General features: G+C 54.4%; 1 protein-coding gene across 4 annotated transcripts in view; it reads right to left on the reverse strand.

Moving 5' to 3' along the window:
* Nucleotides 1-1,305: 1,305 nt before the first annotated feature.
* PFKFB3 (6-phosphofructo-2-kinase/fructose-2,6-biphosphatase 3) overlaps nt 1,306-20,046 on the reverse strand; it is an 86,878-nt gene continuing 68,137 nt past the window's right edge. For 2 of the 4 annotated variants that reach the window (XM_010366522.2, XM_010366520.2), the window contains exons 6-15: nt 19,805-19,861; nt 17,331-17,455; nt 16,149-16,356; nt 15,493-15,639; nt 15,275-15,379; nt 14,089-14,218; nt 13,054-13,116; nt 12,861-12,925; nt 10,597-10,770; nt 1,306-3,924 (exon numbers count right to left, since the gene is read on the reverse strand). In XM_010366522.2, coding sequence (XP_010364824.1) covers nt 3,877-3,924; nt 10,597-10,770; nt 12,861-12,925; nt 13,054-13,116; nt 14,089-14,218; nt 15,275-15,379; nt 15,493-15,639; nt 16,149-16,356; nt 17,331-17,455; nt 19,805-19,861 — 1,122 coding nt within the window. In that variant the 3' untranslated portion in view covers nt 1,306-3,876. Of the gene's footprint in view, nt 3,925-6,265; nt 8,794-10,596; nt 10,771-12,860; nt 12,926-13,053; nt 13,117-14,088; nt 14,219-15,274; nt 15,380-15,492; nt 15,640-16,148; nt 16,357-17,330; nt 17,456-19,804; nt 19,862-20,046 lie in introns of those variants that run through there. The other 2 variants (XM_030940715.1, XM_030940716.1) reach the window with 2 other exon arrangements.

Below are 20,046 nucleotides of genomic sequence, written 5' to 3' on the forward strand. Positions count from 1 at the left end.
AGCCCGTCTCTCGGATGAATCTCAGAGCTGCCCCAAAAGGTCACAGAGCCCCTGTAGATCCCCACAGCCCGGCCAGCCCAGGACCTTACGATACACAGACATCCTCTTTGGGAGCAGTCTTTTCATTTTCTGGGTAGTCAGCCTGAAGGCGAGGCCAGATTTTGGACAAGGCCACTGCTCTATGCCTGCACCTGACACATCTCACGCCATCAAACGTGACTCAGAGCTTGAGGAGGTGGCCTCAGGTTCACCAAAATGCTCTGCCCCAGCACGCTGCGGCCAGATCACAACCCTGGGAGTCATCTTGCAAAGGAGGTGCCAAGTCTCTTCCGCCTGTTCTCTTCACAGCGCGGGCGGCAGGTGCGTGAGGGATAAAGGGAGACTCACTGGGGAGTCAAGGCTATTTCTGGAGCGTAGCAGTGGGGGGCTCCGGAAAAAATTCCGACCAAACAAGATGGTGGTCACGCAGACCGGCTGCAGAAGGAACCGCTCCAGGGCTTCCTCCACTCAGCAGGTATGCCACGCTCCACCCTAAACCCTGTCCCATCTGCCGAGATGCAGGTGCTGAGGCTGAAAGTGAAATAACCGGCTCAACCTCTGGCAGCCAATGAGTGGTAAAAAAGTCATTCCCTGTAGAAACTGGAAGGGGCCAGAAGGGGATGGGGAAGGGCGGGTGAAAGGAACCTAAAATGAATGATACCTTCTGTGGTGCCGCTGGGGCAAGAACTGCTGCTGTTTAAAAGGGTGTGGGGAAGGGGTATAGAAGGAAGGGAGTAAAACCGACATAGGGCCAGACACGGTGGCTCACGCCTGTAATCTCAGCACTTTGGAAAGCAGAGGCAGGCAGATCACCTGAGGCCAGTTCAAGACCAGCCTGGTCAACATGGTGAAACTCCATCTCTAATAAAAATACAAAAATTAGCCAGGCATGGTGGCGCACACCTGTAATCCCCGCTACTCGGGAGGCTGAGGAATGAGAATTGCTTGAACCTCATAGGAGGAAGTTGCAGTGAGCTGAGATCGTGCCACTGCACTCCAGCATGGGCGAGAGAGTGAGAAACTCAGTCTCAAAAATAAAAATAAAATAAAAATTATTAAAAATAAAACATGAAGTCTATCAATTAGAAGAAAGACTGAGACAGCTCATTCTCCCCAAATGCAGGCAGTAGACACTCTGTACTTGAACATCCTGTTGAAGGGAAGATAATGAAGCAGTGAGTTGGCAGCTCCGTGGTACATCTGCCGTAAACATCAATCAAAGACTCTTCCTTCCCCCACGAAAAGACCACAGGTTCATTTCGTCCATCTATTTCAACCAAGTATTTTATTGGTCTGGCAACTGCAAAATGTACAAATTTCTGAAAGGCATCTCCTGTTTGAAAGCTAGCATAGCTTTATATCCCAGGTTATTAATTCAGACAATTACACAGAACACAGAGAAGTTGTAAGTCACACATAGAAGGCTCCCAAACCAATTAACAACAAAACCCAATCTCTACAGCTTTCTATTGTTTAGGCTCCCTATACATATTAAATAAATAAATAGCACATCTGCTATCAAAATAATACAAAAATAAATTTCAAGTATTACAAACAAAAATATCATTGGTGTGGTTCCAAACAGTTTTTCTTCTCTCCCAAAATGAAGAGCTTTGCCCGTGGTCTCAGGACAGAATAAGGAGAGGGGGAAACTCACCCAAAAACAAATAGACAAAGTTAAAAATATTGGTCCCCATTATTTTTTTGTGGGGTGGAGAGTTGGTAAGAATCAGTAGACGCCAAAATCCATGACTGTAGCTCAAACCTACCCCTGCCCCGTCCAACATCCCCTCAAAAGGCAGGTCACTGGCTTGCAAAGTGGGCAGTGTTCTTTCTGTAGTATCTCCCTCCCTGTCCAGATTCATGTTCCCTCTCTTCCTATCTAGGCCCTTCCCAAACTAAAGGCCCACGTTAGGCCAAGGCTTCTGTATTTAGGTACTGATTTTAGGTAGTCAGAGGGGAGAGGGGAACACAGCTTTATCAAGCCCCTATCTGTATCGAACTTCAGAGTCGATGTTCAAAGAATGAGGCCTGTGAAGGGGACACAAGAAACTATTCTCAAGAGCAAAGCAACAGGCCTTTCATGTCAAATCGAAAAATACAACCAAGTTAAGCACAATCATGTACCCATGCACGCCCACCCCCTACCCACATACTCTGATGAGACTCAACATCCAGGGAGAGAGAGAAAACTGCGTGAGTCTGGAGTTGCACAGGAATGCAGAGGCATCCTCTCCAGCAGATGCCAGCCAAAGCGGGTGTGATGGGCAGGGAGGGCTTGAATGGTTCAGCGTGACAATCCCCCACTCGATTGTACGATATCTGAAGCACAGCCTCAGTTCCTACTCAATTCCAACCGGGAAAAAAACATGCATTCTTTAAAAACTCTTCTCGAAAAACAAACAGCAACAGCTCTTCTTGAAAAACAAAGAGCAACGGCTCTTCTTTCCACGCGCAGTTTCAGCTGTCTAAATCCTCCGCCCTCACCCAGGACCTGTCCCTTGAGCTGGGAGGAGGATCTCGGGGCTCACAGCAGAAGGCAGGAAAGAAAAGTGACCTTTGGCACCAGCTTTGAGACGTCCTGAAAAGGGTCATTTGGACAAACTCCGCTGCCCGCCGAGTTTCCAAATGGTTTCATCTGGGCACAAGACCCCCCCGCCCCACCTACCCCAGGGTTTGAGGCAATGACAAGAAACCAACAGGCTGAGATGACAGGTCCCATGCTTTCCATCACCGCAGAAATGTCACGGATGCCATGAAGGGAAGGCCAGGACAAAGTCCACTCTTCCGACTTCCCCAAGGCACCGGCAGATGCTCCAAGACACTGTGCAGGTAGCTCTGGAAGAAGCAGCTGGGAGTGAGGCCTTGCTTGGGCCACTGTCCCCACCTGGGAAGAGCAGGGACAGTAATGCAAGTGCTGGAGAAGGATGCCAGGTGTTCCGCTCCCCACCTTCAGAGGCTCCAAGCCCCCCCAGGGCAAAACACCCCAACATCTACATTCCTGAAGAGAAGGTGTGACTCTCAGGTCACACTTCTGCCATCAAAAAAGTGCAAAAGCCAGCAGCTCCAGGAAAGTGTTTCTCAGTTCCCCCCAAGTCCAGGTTGGAGGAGAGAGGGGCCCTGGAGGGCCCAGTTCTCGTATTTCAGCAAAATACTTCCCTCTCCCCATGCAGCCAGCCTGCCCTTGAACATCTTTGGAGGCAGAACGCAGGCCTGGAAGGTGTGTGGACCTGCAGGACAGCCAAAGTGTGGACCACTCAGCCAACTTGCATCTCAGCTCAGGGACTTCTTGCAGAAGATGCCTCAACCCAACACCTATCCAAGTCCATTCCCATGAGGCGTCTTCCCAGGTCAAGATGCATCAAACAGCCTCGTGGAAGTTTTTACACATTCCTTGACCTTCAGCAACTAGGAGCTTGCCTCCTTTAATTTTAGGATTCTGCCACCAGTGTGGTCTTCCTAGCTCCAAATGTGCCAGGAGATCATAGAAACAAAATGAAATGGCACAGTGTCCCAGCGGCCTCTTGTCAGGACCGGCACTCATCACCCTCCCAAGGCCTTGTAGGCCTCCGAAGCTGGACGCTCCTAGGAAACACAGAGAGTGGAGGTTGGGGCCCTGCGGCTAAAGGCAGGGTGCCAGGGACCCACGTGGTTTTCCGGTGTCCAGCGGCTGAGGGGACACAGAGGATGCCAAATACGGTTCTCTTCGGCCAAGGCTCCCCCGCTGCTCCATCCCACCCTCTCCAGAAGTCCTCAGGATACGTTTCGCCTCGGGCAGAGGGCAGGACAGAAGCTAAGCTGCAGAAATGGAAACGGAATGGAACCAACACGTCTGCTTCAGTGTTTCCTGGAGGAGTCGGCGCTACTCCGGGAGCCTTTCATGTTCTGTTTTCAGGAGAAAAGAAAGGTGGGGAGGGAGTCAAGATTTGCAGCTGGCTGGCTTCTAAAGCAAAAGACGCCGAGTCATACAACAGAGAATTTTTCCCTCCCTCCATCCCAGACAAAGAACAGGACCCAAGAAAGGTGCTGCCAATCCCACAGGTGGAAGACAGCCCAGGTGGGCCCCAGAACATGACGGAAGATAACCCCAGAGTCTCAGAGAAGGGGCTGGGTGCCAGGCCAGGAGCCCGCCTGGTGGGGGCCGTGTGGCTCCAGGAGGACCGTTAGCTATGCAGTGCTGGGCGCCAGGCCAGGAGCCTCATGCTCATGACCCCATAGAAATCCCACACGGGGAACCTCACCAGCCACAGCCAGGCAGATGAGCCTGGGGCCTCCAAAGACACACAGGCCCCCTCCTCTCAACTCAGCCCATAGCAGAGCCACACTCCCAGCTCCTGCATCCAGATTCTGGGAACACAGCTTGACAGGCAGAACACAGGTGATACATGGAATGGCTGGACATGGTGGGGAGGCCCAGGCGGGAAGCCAGGCAGAGGGGGCTGTCGCTAAAACCCTGCCCCACTTCTGATCACAACGGCCCTCGCAGGGAGTCCCACCCCTAAGGCACTGGCCAGTACCAACCCCCCCCCCACCGAAAACATGTTCCAGTATTAGTGGGGAACATGACTGACTGCAGCCACTGCACAGCAGGCCTCCTTCCCCGACCTCCTTCACCTACGCCTCAAAAAACAAGAAAACATACAATGTTTAAAACTATTCTCTCCAATCCTGAGTGTCTCCACCCAGACTGCTCTAAAGACGGTGGGGAGAGCCCAGGCACACAGGGCCACCACGGCCCATGCCCACCCCACACAGAACTCGGGGTCCGAGGCTGCAGCCATCCACAGGGAGGGAAGTCACAGGGCTGGGCAGCCTCAGAGCTCTCGCCCAGGCCTGGGCTGGACTCAGGAACCCAGGTGATGGGTGCCCACTAGGAGGTAATAGGTGCCTGCTGGGGGGTGATGGGTGCCTGCCAGGAGGTGATAGATGCCCACTGGGGGATGATGGGTGCCTGCCAGGGGGTGATGGGTGCCTGCCAGGGGATAACGAGTACCTGCTGGGAGGTGATAGGTGACTGCCAGGGGGTGATGGGTACCCATTGGGGGTTGATGGGTGTCTGGCGGGGGATGATGGGTGCTTGCTGGGGGGTGATAGGTGCCTGCCAGGGGGTGACAGGTGCCATCGGGGGATGATGGGTGCCTGCCGGGGGGTGATGGAAGTGATGGGTGCCTGCCGGGAGGTGATAAGTGCCTGCCAGGGGGTGATGGGTGCCCATCGGGGCATGATGGGTGCCTGTCAGGGGGTGATGGGTACCCGCCGGGGGGTGATGGAAGTGATGGGTGCCCGCCAGCAGGGGGCAATTCTCTCCAGAGAGCCCTGAGTCCTCATATCTAGGGAGAGCCCCAGCCGGGCTGTGGGATCAGAGAGCAGGGCTGACATTTCCCTCCACATCCACTGGCTCCAACCTGTCCTCACCACCACCAGCCCACGGCTTCCGGCACCCACAGATGATGGCGATGCAACAATGACAGTGGAGAGCCTGCAAGACCGGGTGACATCCACGTCCTTCACCCAGGGGCCCTGGCTCAGGACACATAGGGGGTGAGAGACAGACTAGAAAGGACCTCATGACAATGGTGCTGCACTTCACACCCTCAGCATGGAGACAAATGAGCCCCGCACTGCACGATGGCCAGTCTGCACACAGACCCAGGTGCCGTGACGCGGTGCAGAACGGAGGGACATGCACCCAGGCATTTACCTTCCACGGTTAGTAAGGAGAAAACTTTGAGAAAATGTGACAGACAGTTCGTCTTTCAAGCAGAGTGGGGAAGAGGAAGCAACAGGTTGGAAAAGGAAAAAAAAATCTTTAGTAGGGTTTTCTAGTGTGCATTTGAAATTTTAAAAACGAAGGTTGCATCACAAATGCCAGGTGATCTCTCGATCCCAAGCAGCCGGCACAGCCCCCAGGAAGGCACTGCAGAGCGCCGGGTCCGGACAGTCGTTCACCCCCATTTTACTGGGAAACCAAGATCACAGGGGTCAAAAGACTCTAGGCCAGGTGCAGTAGCTCACGCCTGTAATCCCAGCACTTTGGGAGGCCGAGGCAGGTGGATTACCTGAGGTCAGGAGTTCAAGACCAGCCTGGCCAACATGGTGAAACCCCGTCTCTACTAAAAATACAAACATTAGCCAGGCATGGTGGTGGGCGCCTGTAATCCCAGCTACTCGAGAGGTTGAGGCAGGAGAATCACTTGAACCCGGGAGAAGGAGGCTGCAGTGAACCGAGATTGCACCACTGCACTCCAGCCTGGCAACAAGAGCAAAACTCCGTCTCAAAAAAGAAAGATTTCAGGCCACTGCCTTGAAACACCAGGGGTGTCCCCTTCCCAAGTCTGAGTGTTCCTGCTGCTCCAGAGAAGAAACCCCTCAGGTTACACAAGGGTATCCAAATGCTGACCCAATGCCAGCGAGCCCGGAAGTCTCCACAGGCCCAGAGCACCAAGTTCCTCCCTGACAAGAACAGCACCGTCGTCCGCCACGCACTTCCTAGGGGCCAGATGTTTTGCTAAGTGCTGCATCTATAGTCTCATTAGGAAAACTTTATCAAGTTATTATCCCCATACTACAGATGAGGAAGCTGAGGTCCTAGAACTGCTTTAACGCGCCCGTGCCAAGGACAGAGGCCAGGAGGAGCAGAACCAAGATGGAGGCCTGGCTCGGTCTGACTTTCATCATAAATTCTGGTCACAGAGCCCAGGTGGACTCCTAGAATCAGATGTGGTTACAATCCTAGACGTGGGGTCACGCACCCAGGATGGGCGGGACAGTGGGACTCCAGAGTGAAATTCCGACCTGAGGCAAGTGTGATGGGTCCACAGCATGTATTTTTGCTGAACAGGAGGGATTCTAGCAAAGGCACTATTATGTTAGTCTTGGAGATGGGTAAGATTGACTTTAGCAGGTCAGAGGCTATCCCCGAATGGTTCCTCCCAGTACAAAGATTTCTTCCCTGGCAACATCAGGCCACGGGTCTAACGCAGGGGTCCCTAACCCCTGGGCTATGGACCAGTACCCAGTCCATAGCCCATTCGGAGTCAGGCCACACAGCAGGAGGTGGGCGGTGGGCGGGCCAGCCAGCACTAACACCTGACTCAGAGGAGCACATATGAACCCTAAGGTGAACTGTGCACACGAGGGATCTAGGCTCTGCATTCCTTCTGAAAATCTAATGTCAGATGATCTGAGGCAGAACAGTTTTATCCCCAAACCATCTCCCAACCTGCTGTGGTGGGGAAAATTCTCTTCCATGAAACGGGTCCCTGGTGCCAAAAAGGTTGGGGACTGCTGGGCTAGAGGATCAGGACACGCGCAGATATAAAACCTTCAGGCTCCAAATGCAAAGGCAGGTTTCACACAAGGAGAAGCCCAGATCCTGAAGTGCTGCACACTGGCCCGGCACATCACAGACACTGGCCCTGAGGATGGAGGGTGTGCCCCCAGAAGCTGGAAGTTAAGGGCAGGCCCACCTTAGGTAAGCAAAGCCTGGCCGTGGGAAGTAGCTGCAAGGGAGTGGCTGTGGGGGGACACGAGGGTCCAACAGCTGCCTATGCCTTGCAGGCTGCAGGGCAGGGGCCTCAGGACAGCGGCAGGGAAAGGGGAACCCTGCTGGAAGCACGGGGCAGTCACTCAGCCCCTCACCCATTAAACGGGGCACTGACTGCCCTGCCGATCTCCCAGGGTAGTCTTAAGGAATGTGGACATGGGGGACACTGGCATATCCTCTGGCCCTTCACCCCTTCGCCACCAAAATCTGAGTGCCATGCCCAACCTCTCCCGTTTCCAAAACCCAGCCATGCTTTTCAGTCTCAGGCTGTACTCCTCATTACACCTCTCCAGTTTCTGCATAAAGTAGCAAAAGTAACTTAAGGAGCAAAGAGGAAATAAAGGGGAGGTGTGTTTTTGGGGGGCAAGAGGGTGACACTTCATGGTGGCTGTCATTAAAGTTCTGCGGCAGAAAAGCCTCTGCTCCCAGTGGGGGCAGGATCCCAGAGTGGTGGGAACACAGCCCCAGCTATCCAGGGGCTGCCAGCGCTAAGACTGAACCTGAAACTCTGCAGAGAGCTCTGGGAGGAGCAGAGGTGACCACATGGGTTAGAGATGGAAGCTGCACCCAGCCCTGGGTGTGACTATGACACTGAGCAGGCTCCAACCCAGGACAAACGGATCCTCAAGAAGGGCTCCACTTGGAGCTCTTTCGGGGCGTGGGGGGTCCTCATGGGGAGGGAGAGGCTCAGAGCTCAGGCCCCAGCACACTCCCACTATTCACACAGGTTTGTTTTATAGATTAGGTTCTGAGTAAGTTTTCCTTTCAAAACAAAAGACACTCCTGGGGCAGGAGGGAGCTTTAAGGCTAATGGCACCTGGCACAGATGCAGCTCGCCACTAAGATCTGATTCGGAGAAGGAAATGTGGACTTATGCTGAGCCCTAAACCACGGCCATTACAAACCACGACCTGCAGCCCTGAGAGGGTCAGGGAGAAGCCAGCTGTCGTGCGGTGGTGTTGGAACACACGTAACCGTAGTGGAGCCACCACCACCTCCTGCACCCTGTTCTAAAAACATTCAGGAATCTCTCCTCCCTGCTCCCACACCCATCTCCTCCTTCCCCCACGAAGACCTCGGATCACAAAACTGCTCTCATCCTCAATATTTTAACAGGCAGGAGGCCAACTGAGCAAGCAGGAAGAAAGCGGTGCAAGCAGCAGCAATGATCAGAGAGATACTTACAGACAGGCTTGCCCTAGCAAAGGCTGCGGAGGAGAAGCAGAGAGAGAAGTCAGTCAGGAGGCGCAATCTGCAGGGACGAAGCCCTGCAAAACCCCAGGCCGGCCCAGCCAGCAGCTTCAGACGTCCCTAAGAACCTGGCCAGCCTGAAGGACTGTCCTCCCAACACCAGGGGCAGCTCTGAAGCGGACGGGAGGATGCAGCCCCTGCCACTGCGTCCTCCACGATGGAGGTCTATGCAGCTCAGGATGTCAACCCCCTTCCCCAGCCTGGTCCCCGCAAGCATCAAAGCAGCAGCCTCTGAACTTTCAAATACAACCGCACATTTCCATCAGAACGGATGTCACAGGGACACCATTTCCGTTCTGCTGGCTTTTCATGAAAACCCTCAGATCTGAGACCCGCCAGGGAATATTTATGAGGGCTCTCCCAGTCCTGCCCCCGTCATGTGGAAAGCTAAGGAGACTGAGGGCCTGGGAGGAGAAGAATCTGGACGATTAGATGCTGCACTCAGGTTAGTGTTGAACTACCGCCAAAGCCAGGCCTCCAGGCTTCCGCTGGTCACAGCCACCTCACCGTGTCGACGTGTCCCCACCACGTGCCCGACACGGGGCCTGATGCAGGGCATGAATCCCCTCATCTGATCTGCATTCTGCACTGCCACTATTCCCCCACTGCCTGGATGAGAAAACAGGCCTGCAGAGGTTAAGTGACCTGTGGAGGTTGCAGCATCTCGCAGGTCACATTCCAGACACCACCAGGTCTAAGGAAGTCTCGGAAAAGGCGGGAAGAGGGGGCAGACTGAAGAGGATGCTCAGAGCCGGCAACAGCATCCGGCTCATCAACAAACCTGACCGGACGCTGCACTAGGCTGATTTGCGGGGCCAGGCCTGGAGGGTGGAGGTGGGACAGACCCTTGGGTGGTACCTGAATTTGAGCCCAGAAATTTCTACATCTCACATATTTGCAAGGGTTCCTGGCTCTAAAGGAAAAGACTAGTTTTCTGAAAACAAATCAATGTCTAATAACCAAAATCTTCCAGCCTGTAACCTTCAAAACTAATGAAATAAGTGAAATCGGGTTGGGTTTTTTTGGTTTTTTTTCCTGAGACGAGTCTCCCTGTTGCCCATGCTGGAGTGCAGTGGCGCCATCTAGGCTCACTGCAACCTCCACCTCCCGGGTTCAAGCAATTCTCCTGCCTCAGCCTCCTGAAGCTGGGATTACAGGTGCCTCCTCAGCTGGGACTACAGGTGCCCGCCACCACACCTGGCTAATTTTTGTATTTTTAGTAAAGACAAGGTTTCACCATGTTGGCCAGGCTGGTCTCAAACTCCTGACCTTGTGATCCACCCGCCTCGGCCTCCCAAAGTGCTGGGATTACAGGCGTGAGCCACTGCACCCGGCCTTGTTTAGGTTTTTCACTACCGCTGGGATAACCGTGTTATTTATGTGAGAAAGTGGCCACTTTGTTTAAGAAATAACCATTCACGAACGTGAACAGGTCTTGGACATCTCACTCTTCCTTCTGCACTGCCTGCTTCTGCCCTGTAAAGACCCCATCCTCAGAAAGGAGGCGAACGCAGTCACAGTTGTCACCAGCAAGGAAAGTCCCCAGGGTCTCAACTTCGGAGGGTGCTTCTCATGCTCTCCCTCAACACACAAGTGTGTGCACATGCCCCCAAGACACACGTGCACAGATACCTACAACATACACATGCACACCCACACACCCACGCACGCATCCCTGCAAACACACACGCAATCACAGATCTGCGGCGTCACGCCCGGCATGCGTCCCCCAGGCAGGAAGGAAAGGGGAGTGCACTGACTTGTCCGGGCAGCTGCGTGGGCACCTCCGGGGGCAGGCAGCTGGGCAGGGCGGCCGAGGTGGAGGCCACATGCTCCTCAAAGCTGTTGATGCGAGGCTTTTTGGTGGGCTCGGGGCTGGCTAGCGGGGTGACACTATTGCGTCTCATGAGCGGGTTAGGTCCCTTCTTTGCATCCTAAGCAAGACAAAGACAAAAGAGAGAAAGGCGACAGTTACAAAGAAGGGGAGGAAAATTAGCCCCAACAAAGTATCTCTGCTCCTGGATTTTAGGGAGGCAACAAGACTGACCGAGGGGAGTGGCCGGGACCATGGACCAGGGACCGCAGACCAGGGACCGCGGACCAGGGACCAGGGACCACGGACCAGGGACCACGGACCACGGACCATGGACCAGAGACCACAGACCAGGGACCACGGACCACGGACCAGGGACCACGGACCAGGGACCACGGGCTGCTGAGTGTGTGGCAACTCCCAGGCAGCGAGAATGGGGGTGATTCCCTCCCATGCCCCTTCCTCGGATGGTTCCAAAGGATTCTCCACACAGACAAACACGGTGCTTGCAAAGCAAGGAGGGAAAGAATGATAATCACAGCAGAGCGTGAGGTCGGAGAAAAGAGCTTTGCTTCCAGCCTCTCTGAGAGCTGAGGAGGGGCATCTAGGAGGGAGAGGCTGGGCCTGAGGCTCCCAGGATGGGGAGGGGAAGGCACCTGTGCTGACTCCCTTCTGCTGACCCCTGAGGCCATCTGTACTACACAAAGGGCACCCTGGCTTGGGATGGGGCACGGAGGCTGCAAAATCAGCCTGGAGACCAAAGGGGCAGAAAACGCGCAGCAGGAAGCAGGTTCTGCCGACCACGACCAGACCTAGCCCTCCCACGGGAGGGACAGCATGATGGGGTGCGGGCCTCCAGCCTCAGAACCAGGGTCTGTCTCTGTCATGGCCCTGCCCCCATTCCTTGCAGGGAAGAGCTCCAGGACCGGCTCAGACCCAATCCCATAGCTGGGACAGTGGTTCCCTGACCGGGGCTGTTGTCATATGGCTAAAGGCAGGACAGCATCCAGTGACCCACATTCCGAAGGGGAGGGGGTGACAGGGACCAAGGCGGCCAAGGGACCCCGTCTTCTCTCAGGTCAGCCCACCAGCCAGGCAACTGCCAACGACTGGGGCGGACACCTCATCCCTTCATGCCAAAATCTGACGGCCAAGCCTCTTGGGACTAAGACAGTCACCTGTTTTGGGAATGCCATGATGGAAAGTCACGCTTGGTCTAAGAGAAAGGTCTGACTAGTACTAGCAAAGTGTACTTTTTGGCAGCCTGTACACCGTGAATTCAAACTCACTTTCACAACGCACATCCACCTGGGTAGAGTTCCACTCTACTCAGTCAGAGGCAGCCTGGCCCACCTCCAAATGTCAGGCCTCCCCACAAGGTAGAGAGCAGCTGCACGGCCAGGCCTCGAAGTCTCCCGAAACACCTCCCCACCCGCCATCCCCCAGGCCTCCGCTCTCCCGCCACTCCTCTTTTAACACCGTGTTCTTGGTGGTTCTGAGCCTAATCACATGCACGTGGCGGCGCTGACCTGCTGCTCCTGTTTGAAACAGTAACTCTGGAGACTGAAAGCATGGGTTTTAGCTGCCAGAAAGGAAAGGCAACAAGAACTGTGCTATGCTGATGTTAAAAGAGAACAGAGGCTGGGCACAAAGGCTCACATCTTTATCCCAGCACTTTGGGAGACTGAGGCAAGAGGATCACTTGAGCCCAAGAGTTCAAGACCAGCCTGGGCAACAAAGCAAGACCCCCATCTCTAAAAAAACGAATAAATTAAAATTAGCTGGGCATGGTGGTGCGCACCTGTAGTCTCAGCTACGCAGGAGGCTGAGGTGGGAGGATCGCTTGAACCCAGGAGGTTGAGGCTGCAGTGAGCCGTGATTGTGCCACCGCACTCCAGCCTGGGGAACAGACTGAGACCCTGTCTCAAAAAAAAAAAAAAGAAAAGAGAGAGAACGTATCTTCCTCACTAATATTCACGTCTCGAGCTCAGCAGAAATGGGAGGAAGAGGATACAGGAAGAAAGAAAAAAGAGAAGGCCACAGAACAGATGGGCAGCAACACAGAGGTGCTGAGGAAGACAGCCAGCAGGCCCATGGCCACATACAGGCCAGCACCTGCAGGCAAGCGGCCCCGGGGCCTCCTGAGCACCCATCACCCACCAGGGCTATCGTGTGATGATGGCCAGGATGAGGCTTGGGGCCTCCACTCACCTCTGACCTCTCCCGATGTGTGCTGACGGACTCCACATTCAGGTAGATGGATTCCACACGGCAGCCTGGAGGGCGTGGGATGGGGGCAGAGGAAGCTGCTGTTAAAGGGACAGCCCCACTTACAGCCTACGGCCACAAGAAGCTGCTGTGGCCACCTTCAGGGAGATTGGGCTTGGCAGGGGTTGCTACTCACCATAAGCGACAGGCGTCAGTTTCAGGACAGTGTGAAGAGGGCATTTCAGGTAGGGCATCTCCTCTGAAATGGAAATTGTACACCCACCATTAGAAATGAGACACGGCCAGGCGTGGTGGCTCAGGCCTGTAATCCCAGCACTTTGGGAGGCCGAGGCAGGTGGATCACCTGAGGACAGGAGTTCGAGACCAGCCTGACCAACATGGCAAAACCCCATCTCTACTAAAAACACAAAATTAGCCACGGTGTGATGGCACGTGCCTGTAATCCCAGCTACTCAGGAGGCTGAGGCAGGAAAATCACTTGAACCCGGGAGGTGGAGGTTGCAGTGAGCTCATGCATTGCACTGCAGCCTGCGCCACAAGAACAAAACTGTGTCTCAAAAACAGAAATGAGACATGAGGGTGGGGGAGGCATGGGAAGACCTCTATGGTCCCCCCACAAGGACCGTCGGAAGCACTGTCGGGCAGGGGCATCTGTCCCCAGCCACAAGCTGCCCCGGGCAGCAGGTGGCCCCGTAAGAAGACTTTAGCCCAAAGAGCACCATCAAACCAAACCAAAACACTCACCCTCACAGTGACTTAGAGTTGGGAAAAAAAGTCACTCCCAAACAATTCAGGTCTGTCTAGGGATTCAGCTGCACTGGATTGGACATGCTGAGACTTAACATTTCAATCTGATTGTTAGAGTTTTCCGGGCTGTTTGTTCCTTAGAGGGTACTAAAGAGAAGAGCAGCCCCTACCCCAAGACAAGACCCTGGGATGTGTGGAGCCGGTGCGGGTGGGTCTCGGGGAGCTGTTTATGAAGCAGTGAAGGCCCAGGCATGAACCTGGGCGCCACGGCATTTCCCGAGGGTTCAAGGAAGCACTGGACAGAGAGGACCTGAAGCAGCCAGAAGCTGACACCTGTGCCCTTCTCCTAACACCCCATGGCACAGCAGCCAACACAGGGCAGGCCACGGCAGGTCTACGGCTGACCCCTCGAGTGCCAGTCCCCTCCTCCCTCCATCCCGGGGCCGCGGCCCGCCCGAGGTACCTGCGCTCTTATCCAGGAAGTAGGCCAGCAGGCAGCGCAGGACGGCCTGGTGGCAGATGACCAGCACGTTCTCCTGCCGCTCCAGCTCCATGATCACCGGCTCCAGGCGCTGGACCAGGTCCTGGTAGGACTGAGCACAGAGGGCCGGGCCCACGTGAGCTCAGGGCACTCGGGAGGGGCTCTGCCGCTGGCCATGGCCTGTATCAGACCAGCCAGAGAGCCATGTAAAATCCATCATCCATCATCAGCAGTGGTTGAGAAGCGGCAGGGTTTAATGTGGACTACTGCTCAGCCATCAACAGAGTGAAGCCCTCCCCTGCACCCACACGGGGGAACCTGGAAAACCCAATGCTGTGTGAAAGAACTGGGCACAAAGGCATGCGTGGCATCCGATTCCATTTACATGGAATGCCCAGAATAGGCAGATCCAGATGCAGGAAGCAGACGGGCCGGTGCCGGGGCTGGGTGGGGCAGGCGGGAGCGGCTGCTAACAGATCTGGGTTTCTTTGTGCAGCGAGGGAAAGGCCTGGAATATGTGGTGATGGCTGCACAGCACTATGAGTACACTAACATGCACTAGATCATAACTTTAACCTGATGAAAATAGTCCATTTTATGTTATGTGTATTTTCTGTCAATTAAAAAATGTAAAAAGCAGCAGCAGGGCTGTGACTTTAGAAAAAGACTAGAAAAGCTCCTGCTCCTGGGGGCTCTCTGCTGTGCTAACCAGGGCCCCGGTGTCTAAGGCCCAGTCTGAGACCAGAGGACAGTAGGGCACAGAGGCCTGAGGCACGACATTGCTCAGCAGGGAGGACACACCCAGGCAGGGAGGACACACCCGGCCTAGGAGGATCCCATCTGCAGAGGAGGCAGCAGCGTCCTCAGCCACAGCCACCCGGGCACCGTGCTTGGGGAGGCACAGACGCTGCCCAGGGGATGCAGAGCCACCCCTCCTGCCAGCCTGCCCACCACCCTGCCCAGTGGACCATCACACACCACCTTCCTCCTCTCCCACACGGTTCTGTGTCCCTAGGGAAACATATCTCATTTCTGCTTATGGGAAAATGCACTTCTCCCCAGGCTGTTAGAAGGTTCAGGAAGCGAACTCCCTGGAGGGGCAGCCCAGCCCTGCACAGCCGTGGCCGTGTGCGCTGGGGTCCCTCAGCCCGCCCCAGCCCGTGCTCACCTCCCCGGTGGGGTAGCGGTAGTAGTACTTGTCCTGCTCCCGCAGCGCGTACTCCTCAGGGTAGGTGTCCCTGATCTCCTCGTAGGTCAGCTCCTCACAGACGCCCTGTGGGGACCCAGTGGTCACTCAGGGGAACAAACCACAGGGGTGTCTAGGGCCTCTTGGGAAGCCACCCCATGCCCGAGGGGGAGGCTACCTGCCCGCCTCCCGGGACTCACCGCATCGATCTCATTGAGCGCCTTCCACTGCTCATACGGCAGCCGCAGTGCCTCGGCCGTCTGGATGGTGCTCTTCAGCTGGCTGGTCCACACACGTAGGTCCTTCAGGTTCTGCTCCTCCACGAACTTGCTCAGGGCGCTGGCAAACTGAGAAGTGGTGGAGAGGGGCCACTCATTCCAGATGCCCGCAGCTCCTCCAAGAGCCAGGGGCTGGAGCAGGCAGCCCACGTGGGGCTGTGCACTACCTGCTTACACCGTGGGGGTCCCAGGCCACTCGGACAGCCACAGTAGCACACACCCTCCCCAGAGACCAGGCTCAGCTCTTCCTGCCCTCCCCTTCCTAGTGCACAATTGCTAACACATCACACACATGTGCAGAGATACACACACCACACACATACACACACACATACATACAATGTAACACAAAGACACACACACACACAAAGCCACATGGATAGGCACAGACACAGAGAGAGAGAGGGCCATACAGAGATGCACACAGCTATGCATAGAGACACGCAGGCACACACACAGATCACACACACAGCAAGCATACCAACTAGCAGCAGCAGCAGCACACACCTCCCCACCCACCCTGCAGACCCTGCAACCGCCCTGCAGCCGCACGGCCCATGCCGCAGCACACCCCGCACCTTCTTGCCCCGGCTGGACAGGCCCGAGTCACCTCCGATGCGGCCCTGGAGGTTGTGCTCGTTCTCGCCGTGCCGGCACAGGTAGATGGTGCGCGGCTGCACGTGGATGTTCATCAGGTAGTACACGATGCGGCTCTGGATATGGTCCTGCACCCGGTTCACCAGGAACCTCCGGCCCACATCAATCACCTTGATCAGCGACAAGTCCCTGCAGAGAGACCCCACCAAGGACCACAGCTCAGGCCACCGCCCACAGCAGGACGCACCCGGCCTGGCCGGCCCGTCTCCAGAAGATGCGTTCACCCAGGGAACAGCAAGGCAGGACTGTAGGCCCCTCCAGAGCACAGACCGAATCCTTCTAAGGGGCAGAGCATGCGCGTGCGACAACTCCCACAGCTGGTGTCTGGCTGTGAGACTGGCTTGCCTCCCAGAAAAGGGGGAGAAAAAATAAAGAAAATGGAGATAAAAAGAAAGGGGTCTATGCAGTGGCTCATGCCTATAATCCCAGCACTTTGGGAGGCTGAGGCAAGAGGATTGCTTGAGTCTAGGAGTTCCAGACCAGCCTGGGCAACATAGCAAGACCTCATCTCTACTAAAGAAAAATAAAATTAGCTGGGCGTGGACACCCACACCTGTAGTCCCAGCTACTCAGGAGGCTGAGGCGGTAGGATTACTTGAGCCCAGAAGTTTGAACCTGCAGTGAGCTATGATCATGCCACCACACTCCAGCCTGGGAGACCCTGTCTCTAAGCAAGTAAGCAAGTAATAAGTAAGTAAGTAAATAAATAAGTAAATAAATAAATGGAAAGAAAGTAAAGGAAAGAAAAAAGAAAGGAACTATCAGAGGGACAGTAGCAAGATCAGGCTCAACTCTACGTTGACTTCCTATACTTCTACAGTGTTCAAAATATTCCCACTGAATATGGTTTGTCATCAAGGATTGTTTTTAAAAGATATTTTCAAAGAGAATTGATAAAGGTATCCAGCGGCTGTGTGTGAATCACCTGAGGCCAGGAGTTCAAGACCAGCCAGGGCACCATAGCGAGACCTCATCTCTACAAAAAAAAACTGTCTTAAAATTTTGTTTTTAAGGTATCCAGGAGCACATGCTTTGTGGGAACATCAAGAATGCAATAAGAACTCTCATGTGGCTCTGCAGAGACGGCCAGCCATGGGAATCACCTGTCGCATTTGTCGGGGTCTAGGGGCTGGTAGCTGGCTTCATAGCAACTGATCCTCTTCATGAAGTCGTCCATGGCTTCTGCGGAGTTGCAGTCTTTGTAATCCGGGCTGGAGATTTTAACTTCCTGCAACACCACAAAGGGGCGGCTGATGAATCACGCTGGAAGGCTTTCTGCCGAGATTAAGCAGGATCTGGGGCTTTCAAAAGGGGAGCGCACAGAAGCCTCAGTACAAAGATGAGCCGGCCCAGCATGTAAGAGAAAGGGAAAAAGATCCCGGGGTCTGAGTCATAGCCTGATGTTACATGGGGAGGATTCCCTGGGGAGATGGAGAACTGCAGCCGGAAGGACAGAGACAGGAAACCCACGGGGATTCCATAATGAACACCTCTGAATGCTCCAGCAAGTCAGGATCTGTCCGGTGCCGGAGTCACCGCCAGACAGCCTGGCGCTGAACTCAACCGAGCTCCACGTGAGCACCCGCAATGATCCCCGCGCCGGGAGGAGGCTGCTGGTTCTAAGGTGTGTTCAGGAGTTCCCAGAGATGCCTCTGGCCTTGTGCCCCAGTGTGACCAGCCTGTGGTTAACTGCTTCTCCAACTAGGGCTGTGCCCGCTCCTTTGCAGGGCTCGCTCTTCTAGGCAACAACACAGGGCTACCAACACCCACAGTGGCACAGGCCCCAGAAACCAGGTGGATTTTAGGGAAACTCAGCATTTCTGAATGCCTGGGCTCTTTTTCTCATCAACCACTGCTGTCACTGAGAGACAGCCACTCTTCAAAGACTCGTGTCAATGGGGAGTTGTATCTGTGTCCTGGCACAGAGTTTCAGCCAGGGAAGATGAGAAAGTCCTGGGGATAGAGTGTGACGGTTGCCCAACAATGCGAATATAATTTGCTGCTGAACTGCACATTTAAAAAATGGCTAAGATGGCGGGGTTTGGTGGCTCATGCCTGTAATCCCAGCACTTTGGGAGGCCAAGGCGGGCAGATCACTTGAGGTCAGGAGTTTGAGACCAGCCTGGCCAACATGGTAAAACCTCTGTCTCCTCTAAAAATACAAAAAAATTAGCCGGGCATGGTGGCGCATGCCTGTTATCCCAGCTACTCAGGAGGCTGAGGCAGGAGAAACGCTTGAACCCAGGAGGCAGAGGTTGCAGTGAGCCAAGATCGCACCACTGCATTCCATCCTGGGCAACAGGAGACTCCATCTCAATAAATAAATAAATAAATAAAATGGTTAAGATGGTAAATTTTACATTATGTATATTTTACCACAATAATAAAAAAAAAAATCTAAGTTCACAAATGCCTGGATCTACAAAGCTGCTTTGAGATTTCATCAGAAAGAGATTTCTGAACATGGCAGGTTGAGGCAAATGATTATCTGTTAGTGGACAACCAGACAAATGCTAAACTCCTTGCTAAGCACATTGGTGATCACTCACTGGGAAAAATGACTTCACAGCTGCACCCTGCTGTCAACCAAGGGGAACGAGGAGTGCCGAGCCCAAGGAAGGTGGCAAACCCTCTGTTTAGGTGATTTCCTCGTACTCTGAGTCTCCTCCTTTGCACCCACTGGACAAATCTAAACTGACTTTTCACAATTCAAATAGCCCTTCCTGAAACAGGAATTCATTTCCTAAAGATATCTAGAAATACTTCCACCACTTTGGGGAAGATACCGGGGCGAACACATGCTTAGCATTCCCTCTAAAGATGCAGAGATGCCAACACCACAGCGTCCCAGTGTACGTTTTCAGAACTGCTTTTCCTTATAGAATTGTCATATTCTAATATGTTTAAGCTGAAGAGAAAATTGTCTCCAACACAGGGTGGCGGCCTGTAGTAAGTCTCCATAGTAACAATTCCTGTTTATATATATTGCTATCAAGTGGTAACACTGGAGAAATTCATCAAGTTATGAGGCCAAGTGCCCTCAATTTATCTGGGCAAGCTCCCCTGCACAGCACAGACAGGAGGGTCTGTGGCAGGTTCACGAGATGCATCGGCAGGAAGACAGTCTTACCTCCCAAACTTAGGAGGCTGCTGAGCCCTATGGACTCTTGCCAACGTCCAAGCATTCTTACCTCCCGGAGCCGTCAAAGCAAGCGACCCGCTTGCTGCCTCCTATCCCGCTGGGGGCAATGAGATGCCCTCTGCCCCGGCAGCCCCATCACCACTAGCTATCAGTCTCCTGCCACCAACAGAAACTACTCCTGTCTCCCTGAATTATTTCCTACGTCCCATCCAAGCCTGCCCACTGCCCTAGATGGAGCTGGTCCCTCACAGGACAGGTCTCTGGGTTAAAAACGGCTCTGTAGGTCTGACCACCCAATCAACAGCCAACTGGGGGCTGCTCGTCCTAAGGGCTCAGTTGCGCTTCCAAGCCGGACCCGGTCCCCCACTTCCTCAGACTGCAAATGTTCTTGTGGTCTACACTGCTGCAGGAGCGTGGGGTTCCCGGCCGTCTTACCATGATATTGGAGGCCACAACTGTAGGGTCGTCACACACAGACTCGATGAAAAATGCCTGGCGGAAGTGAAGTGGTGATATTAGAAAACAAACACCATGAAGGACCCACCTTGCCATCACTGCGATGTCATCGTCCGGACAAGGCGGAAGCACGCCACCCACCAACTCCCAAAGACAGGAAAGCCCACCTCCTCACTGCTGCCTCCCACCACCACCCCTCTGGAACACCCCACAGCCCCCAA

The sequence above is a fragment of the Rhinopithecus roxellana genome, chromosome 11 (genome assembly GCF_007565055.1).
Source record: "Rhinopithecus roxellana isolate Shanxi Qingling chromosome 11, ASM756505v1, whole genome shotgun sequence".
NCBI classification, from domain to species: Eukaryota; Metazoa; Chordata; class Mammalia; order Primates; family Cercopithecidae; genus Rhinopithecus; species Rhinopithecus roxellana.